Source organism: Oryctolagus cuniculus, chromosome 6, assembly GCF_051225735.1.
Source record: "Oryctolagus cuniculus isolate XC-2025 breed Fujian yellow rabbit chromosome 6, ASM5122573v1, whole genome shotgun sequence".
Lineage (NCBI taxonomy): Eukaryota > Metazoa > Chordata > Mammalia > Lagomorpha > Leporidae > Oryctolagus > Oryctolagus cuniculus.
In genome coordinates, this window is record NC_142872.1 from 141,382,242 (window position 1) to 141,398,811 (window position 16,570).

General features: G+C 39.3%; 1 protein-coding gene and 1 long non-coding RNA gene across 7 annotated transcripts in view; one reads left to right on the forward strand and one right to left on the reverse strand.

Moving 5' to 3' along the window:
- Positions 1-1,678: 1,678 nt before the first annotated feature.
- Positions 1,679-16,570, reverse strand: part of TRPS1 (transcriptional repressor GATA binding 1) — a 269,427-nt gene continuing 254,535 nt past the window's right edge. For all 6 annotated transcript variants that reach the window (XM_070075419.2, XM_051843995.3, XM_051843993.3 and 3 more), the window contains 2 exons: positions 12,914-13,036; positions 1,679-8,482 (listed from right to left, as the gene is read on the reverse strand). In XM_070075419.2, coding sequence (XP_069931520.1) covers positions 7,421-8,482; positions 12,914-13,036 — 1,185 coding nt within the window. In that variant the 3' untranslated portion in view covers positions 1,679-7,420. The remainder of the gene's footprint in view (positions 8,483-12,913; positions 13,037-16,570) is intronic.
- Positions 11,333-12,978, forward strand: LOC149126313 (uncharacterized). Its single transcript, XR_016235889.1, has 2 exons — positions 11,333-12,186; positions 12,278-12,978. It is a non-coding gene; the product is annotated as an uncharacterized LOC149126313 (long non-coding RNA).

Genomic DNA, 16,570 nt, shown 5'->3' on the forward strand with positions numbered 1-16,570 from the left:
CGGTGCGCCGGCCGCAGCGTGCCGGCCGTGGCGGCCATTGGAGGGTGAACCAACAGCAAAAGGAAGACCTTTCTCTCTGTCTCTGTCTACCCTGCCTGTCCAAAAAAAAAAAAAAAAAAAAAAAAATTTAATTCATGAATATGACCAGCTACAGCATGCAAAAGCCCTTCCCTCCACATCAACTGTTAGTGTTTGCTTTTCAACTCCTGTTATTTTCACTCTAAGTTATGACAGGGAGGAGGATATAAGGAGTTCTTGGCCATTACGGAAGATTAACTTTAGCAACTATAAACTTGAATAGCTTTTGACATTTCTTTGTTCATGAAAGGATGAATTTGTTCATGCCAGGATGTTTAAAAACAAGCAAACACACACCACCACAACTGTACTTGGGGTTAACAGAGAAGCAGAACAAAGTAATTGGCTGTATATTTTAAAAAATGGCTTATTTTTCTCCTGCACAAATGTTTTAGTCTTAGACAATTTTGGCTCTGAAGGAATCAGGCTGGTGTCGCAGGTTTCCTGGTACAACTGGAGATGCACCAGGACCTGAGACAACATTCAAGAGAAACACAAGGGACTTCTGTTCTTTGGACAATTTCCTCCTGCTAGTTTTCAGAGTACACTGATGTTCAGACTCCAGGGTCATACTCTGGCAGTCTAATGGGGGAATTTATTCTGAACCAGTGTTTCGTTTAGTTTGCAGTATTAAAAAAAAAAAAAAAAGCCAGCATATGATGTTTAGAATTCCCTTTGTCCATTTTTTCCCCTGAAAACTGAAAATCTGGGAACACAAGTCATTCTCCCTTGGCAATATTCTTAGAGCCCAGGCACAACTATTTTCATAGGGGACCAAGCTCTCCTCTTCCTGGGAGTCTCCACCCACCAGGTTCCTTGCCTGCTCCTTTTTTGTGTTTGAGTTTCTGAGCCCCTACCCTCCCAGAGAGCTGAGACCAAAAGGCAAGGGAGGAAGGCGGAACAGTGCTGATTCACTGTCTTCCCTCCCTGCAGACAAGAGTAAATAGCTGATGGCAACACATTTCTCCTCTAATGGGATTCTAACAGGAAGACTCCACTGCTCTATAAGGAAAAGTCATCACATTGTTATTACTATACTCTTATCTTGAGAACATTGCCTCCAGCTGGGAAACAAGCTCCTTACAGTTGTGAAAGCCCCTCAAAGAGTCTCCGCTCTGCTGTTTTCAAAACATGGGCGATGGGAAAGAACAAGGGGGAAGAAGAAAAAGTAAAAGGATTTGTTCCTTAATTTGGGTTCACAAAAATGAGAAATAAAGATTGTGCAAGCAGGATGCACTAATTATTTTGGAACTTTTGAAACTAATCTTCTGAATCAATTATTTATGTACTTTATGTCCTGTGCTTTGGTGTCTCTTCTTCTGGTTAAAAAACACTTGGGTGATTCTTCCCACAGCCTCTTTTTCTCACCTGGGTTTCTTCCATGTCTTTCAGAATCATCAGAAACTGGCACTGGTGAATTCCATTTTAGATGCACAAAGTACTATTAAACATTTTTTAGATGATTTGTCAGGATCCTCACATCCTAGTCACTTGGGTATATTCAATTGAGTCAAAGTTGAAACTGTGCAAGCAAGAGTTTTTAATATTTTAACAAAATTATTACTCGATAGTCAACATTCAATACTTGATACTCAATAAATGTTTTGGAAATAAACACAATTTTTATTGTTAATCTTCCTAAAGAAACTAGCATAATTTTTACACAAAATCTATCAATATGAAATTGGTTAAAGAAAAAAAGAAGCAAAGTAAAACAAAACAAGATGAGAGAATCCAGGCTTCATCAGTCTTAGAAATGTTTTTTAAAATGGTGATGTGATTTCACCATCCGGTCTGTACTTCCTATTGCTACATGGATGAAAAGTGAATCCATATAAACCATACCAACGCCATTATGTATAACTGGTGGTAAAACTTTATTATTCAAGTTTAGATGTAACAGACATCTTTGCTGCCTGAAGATTGTTTGCATAAGAAATACACCAAGAACATGTTTGTGAGTAGAAATGAACATGCACTATGAAAACAAAATAAAATAAAACGAAAAAATTCCATGTGTTGTAAGAACAGAACTATTATAGCCAACATTCTAATATTCAAATCAGGACTACAAATTGAATTCTTCTTCTTAGCAACATGAAATCATTCCATATGAAAGACATTTTCTGCTGGTGAATATTGCTGAAGGTGAATTTGACATTGGCATTTTGAGATGCTTCCCACTCCCAACCCTCCCCCCCAAATTACCCATGTTGTTGTCAAATAGTCCACCCTAAGGAATTTGGCATTGTGTTACTGTGATATTTGCCTTGTTGGTAGCCATTAAGAAATTATGGTTTTATCAGCCTTCTAATAGTTTTGCCTCTTCATAGTCAACACTATAGGCTGTCTACTTATGATATTTACAGCTCATCTTTAACAAAAATGACCCCAACCTTTCCTGGCCCTTGCTAAACTGAGAGTTTAAATAACCCCCTTGGCCACATAATAATACTTGGCGCTCCTATGGTACCTTTCAACCAAGGATCTCAAAGTGCTTTACAAACAAGTACTACATTACCATTATTATTATTATTAATATTATTATTATTAATATATTTTTTCCATTTTACAGCTGAGGAACCTGAGGCACAAAAAGAAAAAAGTGATTTGCTGCAGTTCATATATTGAAAAAAAAAAAAAAAAACAAAACCAACAAACAAACAAAAAAAAGAACAACCAAGGGTGTAACCAGGATCCAGTTTGGGACATATGGGTCTTGAAGAACCATTTTTTCTGATGCAGGCTAAACATTATTTCCATGGTAAAGTTACTCTTGCTTTTCTCTGGCACAAAAGCTAATAGCTCTTCCCTTGAAGAGACCAATCCATGAACACACATTATCCCGTTTCCATGTGTGAATTACTGCTGAATTTCACATTTTCTTCACCCTTGACCTGACACACTTCTGCCCTAGCATCGTCCAGAGGGTCTAATTACTGAAAATAGCTGGGGATGCTTTCTAAACAACTGCACCACTATCAGGAACGCGTGAGTCAGCTAAGAACCAGCAATGGAAAACCAAGTAGAAGTGCTCTACAAAGACACTAAGCCTCTGCCCGTGGCCAAGGCTTTTCTTTGGGAAAATAACACTGCCCTCCAAAGTCTGATGCATTCTTTCTATATATTCTTCACATTTACAGTCAGCTGCCTGCTGATAGAATTCCATCTAACAGTACCTACCTTTGGTTAGCATATTTAGTTTCATACTCAGGTTGCATTTCCATTCATCGGCTTTCTCCTGTGCCTGGGTCAGTCAGCAAGCTGTCACCTACTTGCTCACCAAAGACACCTTGAGTTCATTTTGCCATGGCCCTCAGTCAACCCAAAGACAGGTAGCTGTGAGCACATCTAAGGTTTAGGCAGAAGGCTGGCATAGAGCATAGAAGCAAACCACCAGCTTCTCCACCCCATGTTTCCACAGCTGGATGGCAGATACTCCCCCTCCAGGGATGCGTTCCTGTTCATGGATTAAACAGGCAGGCAGGTCGCAGGTCTCAAGACAAGTCACTTTGCGATGGTATGCAGCCACACAGCAGAAGGCTAATATTTTAATAGCAGTATTGGTATCTTCAATTTATTAAGAAAAATGTATTTCCTCAGGCATTTTAAAATATATATATATATACATTTAATATTTTTGGAGCTGTATTTGCATTGGATCATAATAGAATATGTGCACATGTGCAATCATAAACATAATGTGCTACCACAGGCTTCAACAGAGAGCTGTAAAAGATAATCACTTTTTTTCTTCTTCTCATTACTATTACCTTAGATAAGAATCCCCATGCTTGTTTTCTAAAATCTACCTTTATTAAAAGAGGACAGTTACAACAGAACATCACTATCTTAAAAGTGGATTTTTAAAAGAGAACATCTCAATATGTCATGTAGAGAGAATTGGGCACACTTTTTACCTTCTGAACTACAGAGTGAAGGGGTTAACAATGAGAGCTCCATCCTTTTCCTATCTATTTAGTCTTGGAGTGTCTCTAAATCCACAAACTTCTGAGGTGGGCTGGCTCTTTATGATTTTTCTATCCCAAACAACAGTATGGATCTAGGGCTGAATGCTAATGATAGAAAGAGTAAGAAAAGGAAGAGAGAATGCTGGCCTAAAGTTTGACTCAAAGCTCAATTTAGAACATAGACAAGTCATTTTTCAAGGATCTACAGCTTTTAAATGGCATTCAGTTTTAGCTGACATACAGTTTTCATCATAGGGGAAGCCTTTTCCAAGAGGGAAAATTCCTAAATCATCTTGAAAGTCCTCTAACAAAAGATTAAGAATCGAAATAGCTCATTTAAAATCACAACTTAAGACAAAATGATCAGAGATCTTAAAACAAAAAAAAATATTTTGAGAGATGGAATAAAGGCTTTTATTAAGTCAAAAAATAAAGAGTATTTTAGTGTTATAATTTTAATTTTTTTTTTTAAAAGCCCAGCCTCTTCTCCACCAAAAATATGTAAAATAATGAAAGCAAAAATGAAAATAATCAATAAAGGAGTATGGCATAAAATCTATCATGTCAATGCTATTCAAGAATATTCTACCAAAAGTAGACTGACCATAAATATTCCAAGAACAGTGATATGTATTTTCCAATACTAATCATTGCTACTACGTCTGAGAAAACAACTGAATTAAAAAGAAGGCATACATGCCAAATATGAACAACCTGTTTGTGTCTGACACACTGGAGAAATCACTGAAAGAGTAGTTTTGCCCAAAAAGTAATACCTTTAATATGCCTGTTAATCAAATTTCTGGTATTTTCTCATTTGAGCAGTCTACATATAATGTTGCTTGACGATTGCCACAGTGCATTTTATTATTCGTTTCCTTAAAAAACATAAACGTTGTTGGGGGAATCTACTTTTTAGGTCTTTAATTGTCACTTCTGAAGTCTGCCTATACATTGTGGGATGCATCCATCAAAACTCCTAAGAAAGATAAATTATGGCAAATCATTGAATGTCAAAGCTCTTCATTCCACCTCTTTATTTCAGTTTATATGAATAGCAGAGCTATGCGACAGATGAAATCAGATAGGGCCCCTTAAACTATGAAACTGAACCAGAGGACTTAGTCCTGATTTCTCTCTTTCTCTCTCTTTACATGAAAACAAAAATGCAAGAATGGAAATGACAACACAACATCAGAAAGACATTTTTAACTTCATTCACTACAACAGTCATGAACCAGTTGAACTCTACCTGCCATCCAACTTTTAGAAACGAACACCCGGCACTGTGAAAAAAAGAAACAAAACCCAAACAAAACAAAACAATACAAAGCAACTGCGAATTAATGTAAAAATGGAGTGCAAATGCAACTACAGGATGCAATAAAAACATCAGCGCTGCAGATTCCAGCAGCACTTATCAAAATAATTTCTGAAATGTTTCATCTGAAACATAGACAAAGCAATAAAAAGAGGATATATGTTTATCATCTTAAGCATAACAATGTGAGTTAAGAGCTTAAAAATTAAAAAAAAAAAGTACTTGGAATGAATAGTGCTACCCTTTTTTTTCCTAAGTAGGCATAAAAATATTTTCATTTCCTTCTTGTTTTCCATACCATGATATTAAGAACTTTCATTTGTTTCATGTTACCGTTTACAACTTTAATGCACACACACACACACAAAAGATATCTACTGCCATAGAAATAGTTGCTTCATTACCTTGTTTGCTACATTTGCAAATGTAAACAGCTAGGCAGAGCCAGAACTGACTCTAATGCATGATGGAATATCTTTGTTGCATACGTACACTGTAGAAAATAATTATTCAATATGTCAGGCACCATTATTTGAAATGTAATACATTAATATTTACTAGAAAAATAAGTTTTTTTTTCCTATTTGTTCTCCCAACTTCTTTAATGAAATAAGTTAATCTGACAGTGCATCCAGTAGCTTGTAATATCTTCTACATCTCCGTGGCAAAAAAATAAACTACTGGTTGGGACAATATAATGCAAATTATTAAAGTCAGTCCTTGTACATACATCCTTGTAGCAAGCATTGAGGCTCGACTAACAGCACCTTTAACCAATTATTTAATGTTCAGTTATTTAGCCCTATTTCCCTGAGCAGTTATGCTGAGGAGCTTTCCCTTCATAGATAGTTTTTACAAAGCCTTAAGTATTAAAAGTACTATGAAGACATACTTCTAAGAATCCTATTTAATGCTACTTAACTAAACCTGTATAAATCTAATGAAGGGATTGATTGGTACATATACCAACTGTCAGTCTGTGGTAACGTAACCTTAGACGCTGCCTGACCACAAAGTTTGGAAATTATATTTAACCAAAAGAAAATAAATAAATACAGCAGGTTACCTTGTGGAGAAAAACCATGTGTTCCAAACAAATTAAACCCACAGTCTGACTTGTGTATCCATCTATTCTTTTGAACTGAGGGGATTCTTTGAGTTATAATGTGCCAAGTGAGATTAGTGACCAACAGGAGGCTTAGAAAACAAATCCAAACTGGTTCATCCCATACAAGAAAGAAATGTCTCCCTAAAATAAAATTACTACATAAGCATCGAGGACATTGTGTTTTTAAATGGATATATATTTGGACAAAATGAACCTATACTGCAAACAAAAGGTCTACTGAGTATCTGAACATCTAAAGGACAAAAATACCAAAGAGGGTGTGCATGTGTATGTACAGGCAGGGCTGGTCAACAACATTGTGCCACCATCTGTCATGTTTCCTGCTGCTCTCTCACCAAGCCTAACCACAGCTCACATTTCTAAGTCAAAATCTGAGACATGGTCAATGAGAGGAGACTGATATCAGAGGGCGCCATTTTCCTTGCATTGCCTTGGAGATCTGACTTCTCCTCATCTGCCTAGGATTTCATGACACTTCTAAATTTAGGCAACAATCTGTGGATCTTTGAACCAATGGGCCAATGGCCAGCCCAATACTGCTTTACTTGCATCATGTGTAAATTCTTTCTAATTCTAGCCAGGTGTTACCTTTCTTTATAAACACAGCAATTATCGTCTGGTGGTACTTCTTACAGATCACTTCCCCAGTGCACATCAGTCAAGATGGTTTTAACTTAGTAGGTTTTAAAAAAAAATGATTGTTTGCCATCTTCCATTCTTTCTCACTGACCATTTGCCTCACTTTTTAGTCTCGGTAACCTACTCATTGAAAGAAAGAATAATAAAAAGAAGGGAATTTCATGTTGGATAAGGCAGGCTCTATGAAGTATTTCTTTTAATAGGTCTTCATAAGACATTACAAGCTATTGAATTCCCATCAAGAAAACCTATTTCTATGTAATTGTGCTAAGTGCTAAGGTTTTACTCTTTAGGTTTTCCGTTTTTTTCTGCTTGTGCATTGTTCCTATGCAGGCCCCTCTGGATATGTGTTGTGAAGTCATATTTGTCCGTGCAAAGATGCTGGCATATGCTGCACTGGAAAGGCCCACTGTCACCATGGCAACTCATATGCAAAGCATACATCACTTCATCCAGAAAAACAATGCCACAGTGCACACACTTCGTTGAAAGTTCATCTTGAGTACTTCTATCAACTTTCTCTGTTTTTACTACATTCAAGGGACCTTCATTTTTTACATTTGGTGGTGCCTTCGTTTTCTCCTTGGAGGCACCGTTTGCAGTTGGCCCAGGTCTGGAATGCTTGATCGCCAAATCTAGAGGAATGTCATTGTCTGATCCAACAGCTGAAAAATGAGGAGGCAGATTGAAGGTGGGATAAGGCACATAGTTTTGGCAAGGATTTGGTAGGCCAGGCACATGACTCAAGTAGTGCGGATTCCCAGGAACGGAGAGCTTATATTTACTCCAGAACCGCAGCCAATCAGCTTCACTCTGGAAGTCATTATGTACAAAGGGAAGTCCAAAAAGTGGGTACTGGTACTTTTCAATAGGGCTGCCTGGTGGTGAATAATTCGGGTGCTTCGCAGGTCTCATATACTTTTCTATGGGACTGCCTCTCTCAGAACTTCCTTTCCCTTCAGATACGGATGAGCTATTTCCTGGATCTCCAGTACTTTCCTGAGGACTTTTTATCTGAATGTGCAAAGGTTGCATCCTTTTGTGAATATCCAGAGTTTGGCCGACCAGGACTGGCTGCTGAGCAGAATGGCTTTTAGTCAATGAACCCGGGGCTTCGTATTTGCTTAGGCTCGGGAGCGGAATTTCTCTCTGGTGACTTTCAGTTACATGATCTTCTGACCTCCTCTCTAACGGGCTCCCGTTGACCTGCTCCTCACTGCTACCCCTCTGCTGTTTGTTGAGCTGCTCAGCCTGAAGTGCCTCGGGGTTAAGGCGCTTTCTTGTTCTTCTCCTAATGATCTGCTCACCGTTGTTTTGTTTAATGATGTTTAAAGGCCTGGGAGTCTGCAGAGAACACACACACAATACATAAAAGGAGAACATTAAAAAAATGCATTTAAGTGCATTAAAAATTCCTCACAAAAATAAAGCAAGCTTAAGTTCAAAGCAGGGCTAGACTTTATGCTATAGATTTGTTAAATCTCCTCCTCTGCCCTAAGCAGGATCAGGGGAAATCACCGAAGTGCACTATTTTAGCCTAATTAAATCATGTCCAGTTTTATGGGGGGAAGAAGGGACTGAAAACTTTAATCTACTTGGAGACAGCCGTTCCAAACTCAACGGATTTGAAGATGGCATCATTTATAGAAAGGTATGTGAAGACACTGACTTTTCTGGAATATTTTCCATTTTTGTGTTCTGCACTAACGTAATAACAAAGTAACTCAGGAGATACGTATTGATATCAACTGGAAAACTGTGCACTGCTATGGACTGAGTTGCACCCTCCAAAATGCAGGTGTTGAAGACCTAACCCTGAATGTGACTGTGTTTTGTGATAAGATCTTCAGAGAAGACATTAAGGTTAAAGAAGGTTATAAAGGTAGAGTCCTAATCCAATGGGAAGAGGGGAAGAGAGAGGTATCTCTCCCCACCACGGGAGGACACAGCAAGAAGGCAGCTCAGTGAGAAAGAGCAACCTCCTGGACACCCAGTCTCCTGACCCGTGAGAAAATAAGCATTGCTACTGTTCTAAGCAGACCAATCTGTGTCACTTTGTCAAGGCAGCCTAAGCGGACTGGTACAAGGATACTGCTGTGAGTTCACAGGAAATAGAATGAAAAGACAAGTTTACTTTGGTGAAAAAATTTTTGAAGTCCATGCATATTTTTCTCACAACACACCTTTCCCATAAACTCCCTGAAGACCTCTTTTACATGCATCCTTCCAAATGATTAGAAATGTGGTTATAAAATATGAATTTTGTGAGGAAAGAGATCAGATAATCAAAATCGTATCAGAAGGTTGTGTTTTCTCTCATTTTTGTCTTCTTAAATGATATTTTTATATTCACTAGGGAAGATTCTACTTGTTAATAGGCAGAGCATTAGTTTTCTGTTGAAAGTCTAAATTCATTTGTGGCCTTGGTTCAAATACTCAATCTGTCACTCTACTCTTTACCTAAAATGCATGCTGACTTTTACTCAGCTTAAGTGTTTTATTTAGCTTTACGTTCCTGGCAACTATGTGTGTGTTCAACAGGTGTTTCTATAACATGACTAAAATCAACAGATAAGACTAAAAAAAAACTTTACTTGCAGTGAAAGTTCTAACTTGATTTATAAAATTAAAATAAGTTTAATGAATCAAAACATATTTACAGAATAAAAATTCAGGATAAATTTAAATAGGCTGCTGAAATCAGAAAATAATATTTTCCTTTTTTAAAAGATTTATTTATTTATTTGAAAGGCAGAATTATAGAGAGAGAAGTGTGGGGAGCAACTCAGACTAGACTAAGTTACTGGAATTAAGATTTATTCTATGCATCTGCTCTCCCACAATATGGCGCTGGGAGAGAAGAAAACAGCTTCTACACAGCTGCCTCCAGTTCAGCCAATAAACTGTAGGACTTGCTCCTGATTGGAGGAGAGCAGTGTACTCGGCGTGTGGGCAGCCGAGTTAGGATTGGCGGAGGAGGACTAAAAAGGAGGAGAGAGACGGCATGCACCAGGAACATCTAAGGGGAACATCTAAGGGGAACACGTGTGCAGCCCCTGAGAGAGCCGGCCGGCGGTGTGCCGCTCCCCTGTGGAAGTGGGGAATGTGGCAGGGGGAACCGCCCTTCCACGGAGGTGGAAGGGACGGCAGCCAACCCGGGGAGGGCCGAGCAGACAAAAGAACAGTGCAGGGTCCTGTGTCGTTCCTCCACGAAGAGGGGGAGCGACAAGAAGGAGAAACAGAGATCTTCCATCTTCTGGCTCACTTCTCAAATGGCTGCAATGACAAGGGTTAGGCCAGGCTGAAATCAGGAGCCAGGACCCTGTTCCAGGTCTACTATGTGGGTGTAGGAGCCAAAGCACTTGGCTCATCTTCCATTGCTTTCCCAGATGCATTAGCTGGATCATAAGTAGAGCAGCCAGGACCTGAACCAGCCCCCAAGAGATGCTGGTGTGGCAGGCAATGGCTTAACCTGCTGTACTACAGTGCCAGCCCCAGAAAATACTTTTGATATAAAATATAAATGTAAGCAATATTTAATTCATGAATTATGGCCAGAAAGGATGCAACTTAATGCAAGAGAATATCATTAATATACCAACCAAAATACAAATATAAAACTGTTTTGCAATATTTCTATCATCATAAAGGTATTGAAAATTTCTGGTTTTAAAATGAAAATGCTGCATAGCTTGAATAGGCCATGTGCATTTTTTGGTCAGAATGCTCAGGTTTATAAAGAGTTCATATTAGTATTATAAAATAAGCAGTACTTAATCTCCTGAAAGACATCTGAAATTTGCATTCCATTTTTAAAGTTTCATAACTTTTGTGGCAGTTTTTGACATAAAATGTGAGCATCTTAGAGTCAGCACTGTGGTGTACCAGGTAAAGCCACAGCCTGCAACGCCAGCATCCCATATGGGCACCGGTTGTTGTCCCAGCTGCTCCACTTCTGATCCTGGTTCCTGCTAATCGCCAGGGAAAAGCAGGTGGAAAATGGCCGAAGTGTTTGGGCCCCTGCCACCCATGTGGGAGATCCTGAGGAGGCTCCTGGCTCTTGGCTTCGGCTTGGCCCAGTTCTGGCTTTTGCAACCATCTGTAGAGTAAACCAGCGGACGGAATATCTCCCTCTCTCTAACAGTGCCTTTCAAATAAATAAATACATCTAAAAAATATTGCCTCTGATTTGCAGAGATGAGTATTAAAATATTTTTTAGGAAATAGTTTATATCATAGTAATTATCATAACCTAGTGGAACAGTAGTTTAATTAATTTTGACCTATGATTGGCCAAAGTTCAATTAAAATCATTAATGTTGATCCTCATCAAGTGAAAGCTTACTCCTGAGCTTAAATAATTAAGATTATAAAAATGTGTGGTGGTGCAGGGTGGTGGTATCTTAGTATTAGTCACATGCCAATAATTAAGGTTTTTATAGTTCACTACCAGGTAGTATTGTTGACAGCATTTTTTTTTTTTTTACGAGTGCTTCCAATGGTCCATTTATGAGAATGTTTTGTCTAAAACTGTATTCCTTGTAGCTGTAATCCATTCACTGGCTTGTGCTAAGAGCTGGGGTAAAATGCCCAATCAAATGTAAAAGGCACAGGGAAAGAGATTTCTGTTGACTATATGGGGCATTCCTATTTTAGAGTCAGCTCTTGTCTGCAGATAAATTTTTTTTTTTTTGGACCGGCAGAGTTAGACAGTGTGAGAGAGACAGAGAGAAAGGTCTTCCTTCTGTTGGTTCACTCCCCAAATGGCTGCTACCGCCGGTGCGCTGTGCCGAGCCAAAGCCAGGAGCCAGGTGCTTCCTCTTGGTCTCCCATGCAACTGCAGGGCCCAAGGACCTGGGCCATCCTCCACTGCACCCCTGGGCCACAGCAGAGAGCTGGACTGGAAGAGGAGCAACCGGGACAGAATCCGGTGCCCCAACAGGGACTAGAACCCGGGGTGCTGGCGCCTCAAGCGGAAGATCAGCCATAGTGAGCCGCGGCGCCGGCCTGCAGATAAATTTTCTAAACTAAAGCATATTTCTCCTTCAGTAAGTCAAATGCATATACAGGTGGGGGGCGGCTGTGAGTTTAAATTTTATTCTACAATTCTAACTAAATGTGGGAAAATGCAATTTGAAGGACCACTGTGAGCCAACAGCAGCTGGAGATGATGACAACACAAAGCACCCAAGCACCTTACTCAGCCTTGAAGGGCCGCAGGCAGACCGCTCACGCCAGGTCCACTGGAAGAACCAGAGATGCAAGTGACAGTCTCTGATCCTTGTTCAGAACTGCACTTGTGAATGCCCGGATCTCCAGCGCCCAAGCAGCCAAGATGTCACTTGCAAATTTCTCAGGTAAGCTGGAAAAATAGCATTCTTTCCCTGCCCCATATTTTATAATGTCAGAGTCTTTAAAAAAAAGCAACTTCTTTGGGTATTTCTGAAACTTTTAATGTTTCTCTTTGCATCTCAATTAATTCTACTGAACAACAGTAACCATGAGTTTGACTTTCTATTATGTGAAGTTCCCAGAAGTCAATCATTTTCCTCTTTTATAACAAAAGGGGCATAATGCATTACTAATGAGCTCATATGTATCTCCCCATTACATCTAAGCCTCTTTCACCATAAATCACGTGTGCATTCAAAGTGACTGTATTAAACAACCCTGCGGGGGCTGGCGGTACAGGCCAGGGAGTGGGGCTTATCACCCAGCACACCAGGCCAGCCTGCTTTATGAAGCTTTTCCTGGAACAGTGGAACAGGTTCTTACCGAGTGAAGCTTCTGGTAGAGGCCACACGCGTTGCATACATATCCGCCATTTGCGTTCTTTCGCCAGAGAGAGGTCTTTGTGGTCAGGCAATTGGCACAAAAAACACCGGAGCCTCTACGCCTCTGAAACGGGGAAAAAAAAAAACAAGGTCAGAGGTGAGTCACATGATCAGTGGAGTTAGACCAAATCAACCCAGGAGTTTTGTCTTCAGACTTGCAACAATGACAGTATAAAACCACAGTGCCCATAATGAGGTCAGGTTCAATTGTGTTTAATAGGCACCACTGATTTTCATTATAATTAACCCTACAGTGATGGATGAGGTGTGTGGAACACCAAAGGCTTTTCACAGAAACAGCTTTAACTTTTTGAACTTTTGGGTTTTGTGGGTTTAATGATGGCTCCTCAATGCTGAATCCTAAAATACACCTTTTAAAAGTGCCAAGGCAAAAGCTAAAAAAGAAAAAAAAAATGGAACATGGCAACATGCTTCATATACTTTGGAAAAAGAGGGGCACATACTACTTGAGCTTAAAAACAGTCAAGCTTGGAATAAAGGCAGCTTGGAAGCCATTTAAAATTAGGGCTGATTTGTATCTTCTTCTGTTACGCATGTAATGAAAGTCCTAACAGACTAGGAGACACTCGATTGCTGGTCTTTTCGCTTGCAGTTTTAAAATCTGAAAGAGAACACACTGTATTCTACAGAGCTGAGGGGACCAGTAGAAACTCCTGCCAAAGAGAAGCACTACTAATGAGAAGGCTTAAGAGGTGCCTGCTTAAAGCAAGACAATGTGATCCCATCAATGGCTATTTATTTATTTCATTTGACTCAGGCTTGGAAATCACAAGCATTTCCAAGGAAAAAGTGATGTTGGTGACCTGAATTCTGTAATCACCAGATTCAGAAATAATTTAAGAATAGTTAAAAGTAGATAATTAGTGTTGCTTGTTGCATTCTTCCTATCAAGTGATGATTCTGCTTAAATGAGTTAAACTTCTCATTTAAACAAAAGTCAGGCTGTGTTTGTAGGCACAAATACTAACAGGCAGGAAATGGAATTCTCTTGCTGCAGAAAAAAAAAGAAAGAAAGAAAGAAAGAAAAAGCCTGAATTGCAGCTCAGCTCCCCTTTCTCTAGAAAGCAAAGTCTTTAATGATAAAATATTCATGTTAGATAAGGAGTGGAAAAAGTCTTGCTAGAACCCAATTTTATTATAAATTAAATATTACAATGCTATAAGTCAAAATTTCGGGGATTCATAAAATTTAGGCAATTTATTTAACTCGAGTCCATACTGTAGAAGAGTGGTATCCCTGCCAAGAAAATACAATGGTTATAATTGTACTCTGATACATTTCAAATGGAAAGCTTTCTGCAGACATAATTTTGGCTTCAAGACTGGAACACTTTCTTGGCATTGAAAGGGCATTTGATTCATCGGGTGTTTCACAATGTATCACTAAAAAGACCTGGTGAGCAGCCAGTTCCCTATAGGGTAATTTTTCCATCCAGATGCAAGTGCTATCAGAGGCCCTCGTCAGCTAAACTAATTATGATCTTGCAATTGCTGATGCCTGCTCACTCTAACATTCGACATCCTCCATTAATCATCAATACAAGGAAAATGAATGAAACGTAAAGAAATGAGGGCTGGTAAGCTGCACAGCTATAAAAACCTGAAATGAGAGCAATAACTTAACAAGATTGGGGGATGTTTTTAGTGAGCACAAAGTCAGGCTAACAATTGCCCTTTTAAACCAAGAACACGATTTCATTAGTGTAGCAGGTTGTGCTACTTTAGGTGATGTAATAAAAACTAGATTTTTCACGAAGATAATCTCTGGCTCTCTTTTTAACCCCCCCCCCCCCCACAAGTCAGAACCAAGAATGCACCGCGAGTTTCTAAATTTCAGTAACAGCAACATCAGACTTTAGGTGTTGGTACAAGGATTCTGAATGTCCGTTCACAAGTCCCATTTGAGACCTGCTGTAAGAATGGGGACCACCACCTTCTGAAAACCAACCCACTGTTCGAGGTTGTGTTTATCCAACATGCCAGGAGCCCCTTTATCCAAAGCAAGCTGGGGAGCCAGTTAGATTATAATTGTGAAACTTTCCTGGGGCCATCCTGTCATTTTCCTAGATCTAAATAACATGTTTGGCAAATAAACACCAACTTGATCCACATAAAGGCAATGCAAATGTCCATTTGGAAACTAACCCACATATATGGCTGAGGCTCAAATCGGGATGTGTAACCATTCACTCCAGCCTGCTTTTCTTTCCTTATGCCCTGGGTGCTTGACACAGCATGTCAAAGTGGGTGTAATCCTGATTTCGGTGAGCGTTTCAACCCTTGCACAATTTGGTGCTTAATTCTCTTGCAAAGAAAATGCCTTTCATTAGTTAGAAAGAAAATCCTGAAATTACAGCACTGGTTTCCACAAGCATATCTTGCTTTAAGCAGCACTTATACTCTAATAAAGGTTGCTGTATTTTAAATACATATCTTATTTTAAATGCAGCAGGGGTGCTTTGAATTCACTGACTCAGAGTCAGTGTAACACGGAGGTTAAGACTCAGATTTAGGAGTCAGACTACTTGTACTCAACATCTGTCTTTACCATTTGGTAGGTGCCCCTTTGAGCAAGCTACTTAACCTCTTATTGTCGAAATGTACCCCATCCTCACACTTTGAGCTGCTGCAAATATTATGTGCATTAATACACACACTTTAAAAAATACCAGGGAAGAAGTGAATGCTCAGTAAGTTTTTTTTTTTCCAAAGAAGATTCAATTGTGATTTCTTTTGTATGAGAAAAATAACTGTTAGTTTTGTTTTCAGCCCCTTAATGTCATTATTGAACAACTGAGGTATGCAAAAAACACAGGGTTGGATATTTCCAGGTATACTTCATTTGTACCAATCTTATCAAATATGAGAATGGAAAGTTGAGTCAGAGTGAAATATCTAGATGTTGACACCTAGAAATTCAATAGGAGCCAGCCTGCAAGGGTGTGGTGAGTGGGAGGTGAGAAACATTTTGTACATAAAATGTTACCTACCATAGCAAGAAATGTAGCACTTAACAACCAACTCTGTAGACCTTATTTTTGGTGAGCTTGGAATTTCTGGAAGCAACAGAGCAAGCGGGAGAAGTAGATGGTGTCCCCAGATGTGTAACCTCAGAACTGCTTCTCTCTAAATCACAGCACAGCTGACAGCCCTGATCTGGTCACACTGTGTGCACTGGAACCTGGCTGGATGCATTGAGGCGCTTCCTGTGACGTTATCAACAGCCTTAGCTCAGCTACCCACAGAGAAGCAGGCTGTTGCCAAAGGAAGACCAAACAGATGCCTTCTCTGATCTACTTCTTAAACACGAGCTTGGCCTTGACTTAGAGAAAAAGAGCACTAAACACCTTATTTCATTCGCAGTTTTTTCTGCATGACAGAGTTATAAAAAATACCATCATTAAGTATTGAAATCATATCTCCTAATGGTCATGGAAAATTGTAAGTTATAGCACCTAGGACAGTGCTGTCTTGAGAGGATAAACATTCACAAACTTGAAAATAATCTTGCTTGCTATAATTTTTTTTATCATTAGTATTCACTCCGATGGGGGGGTGTTTAAATCCCTTTGCAATG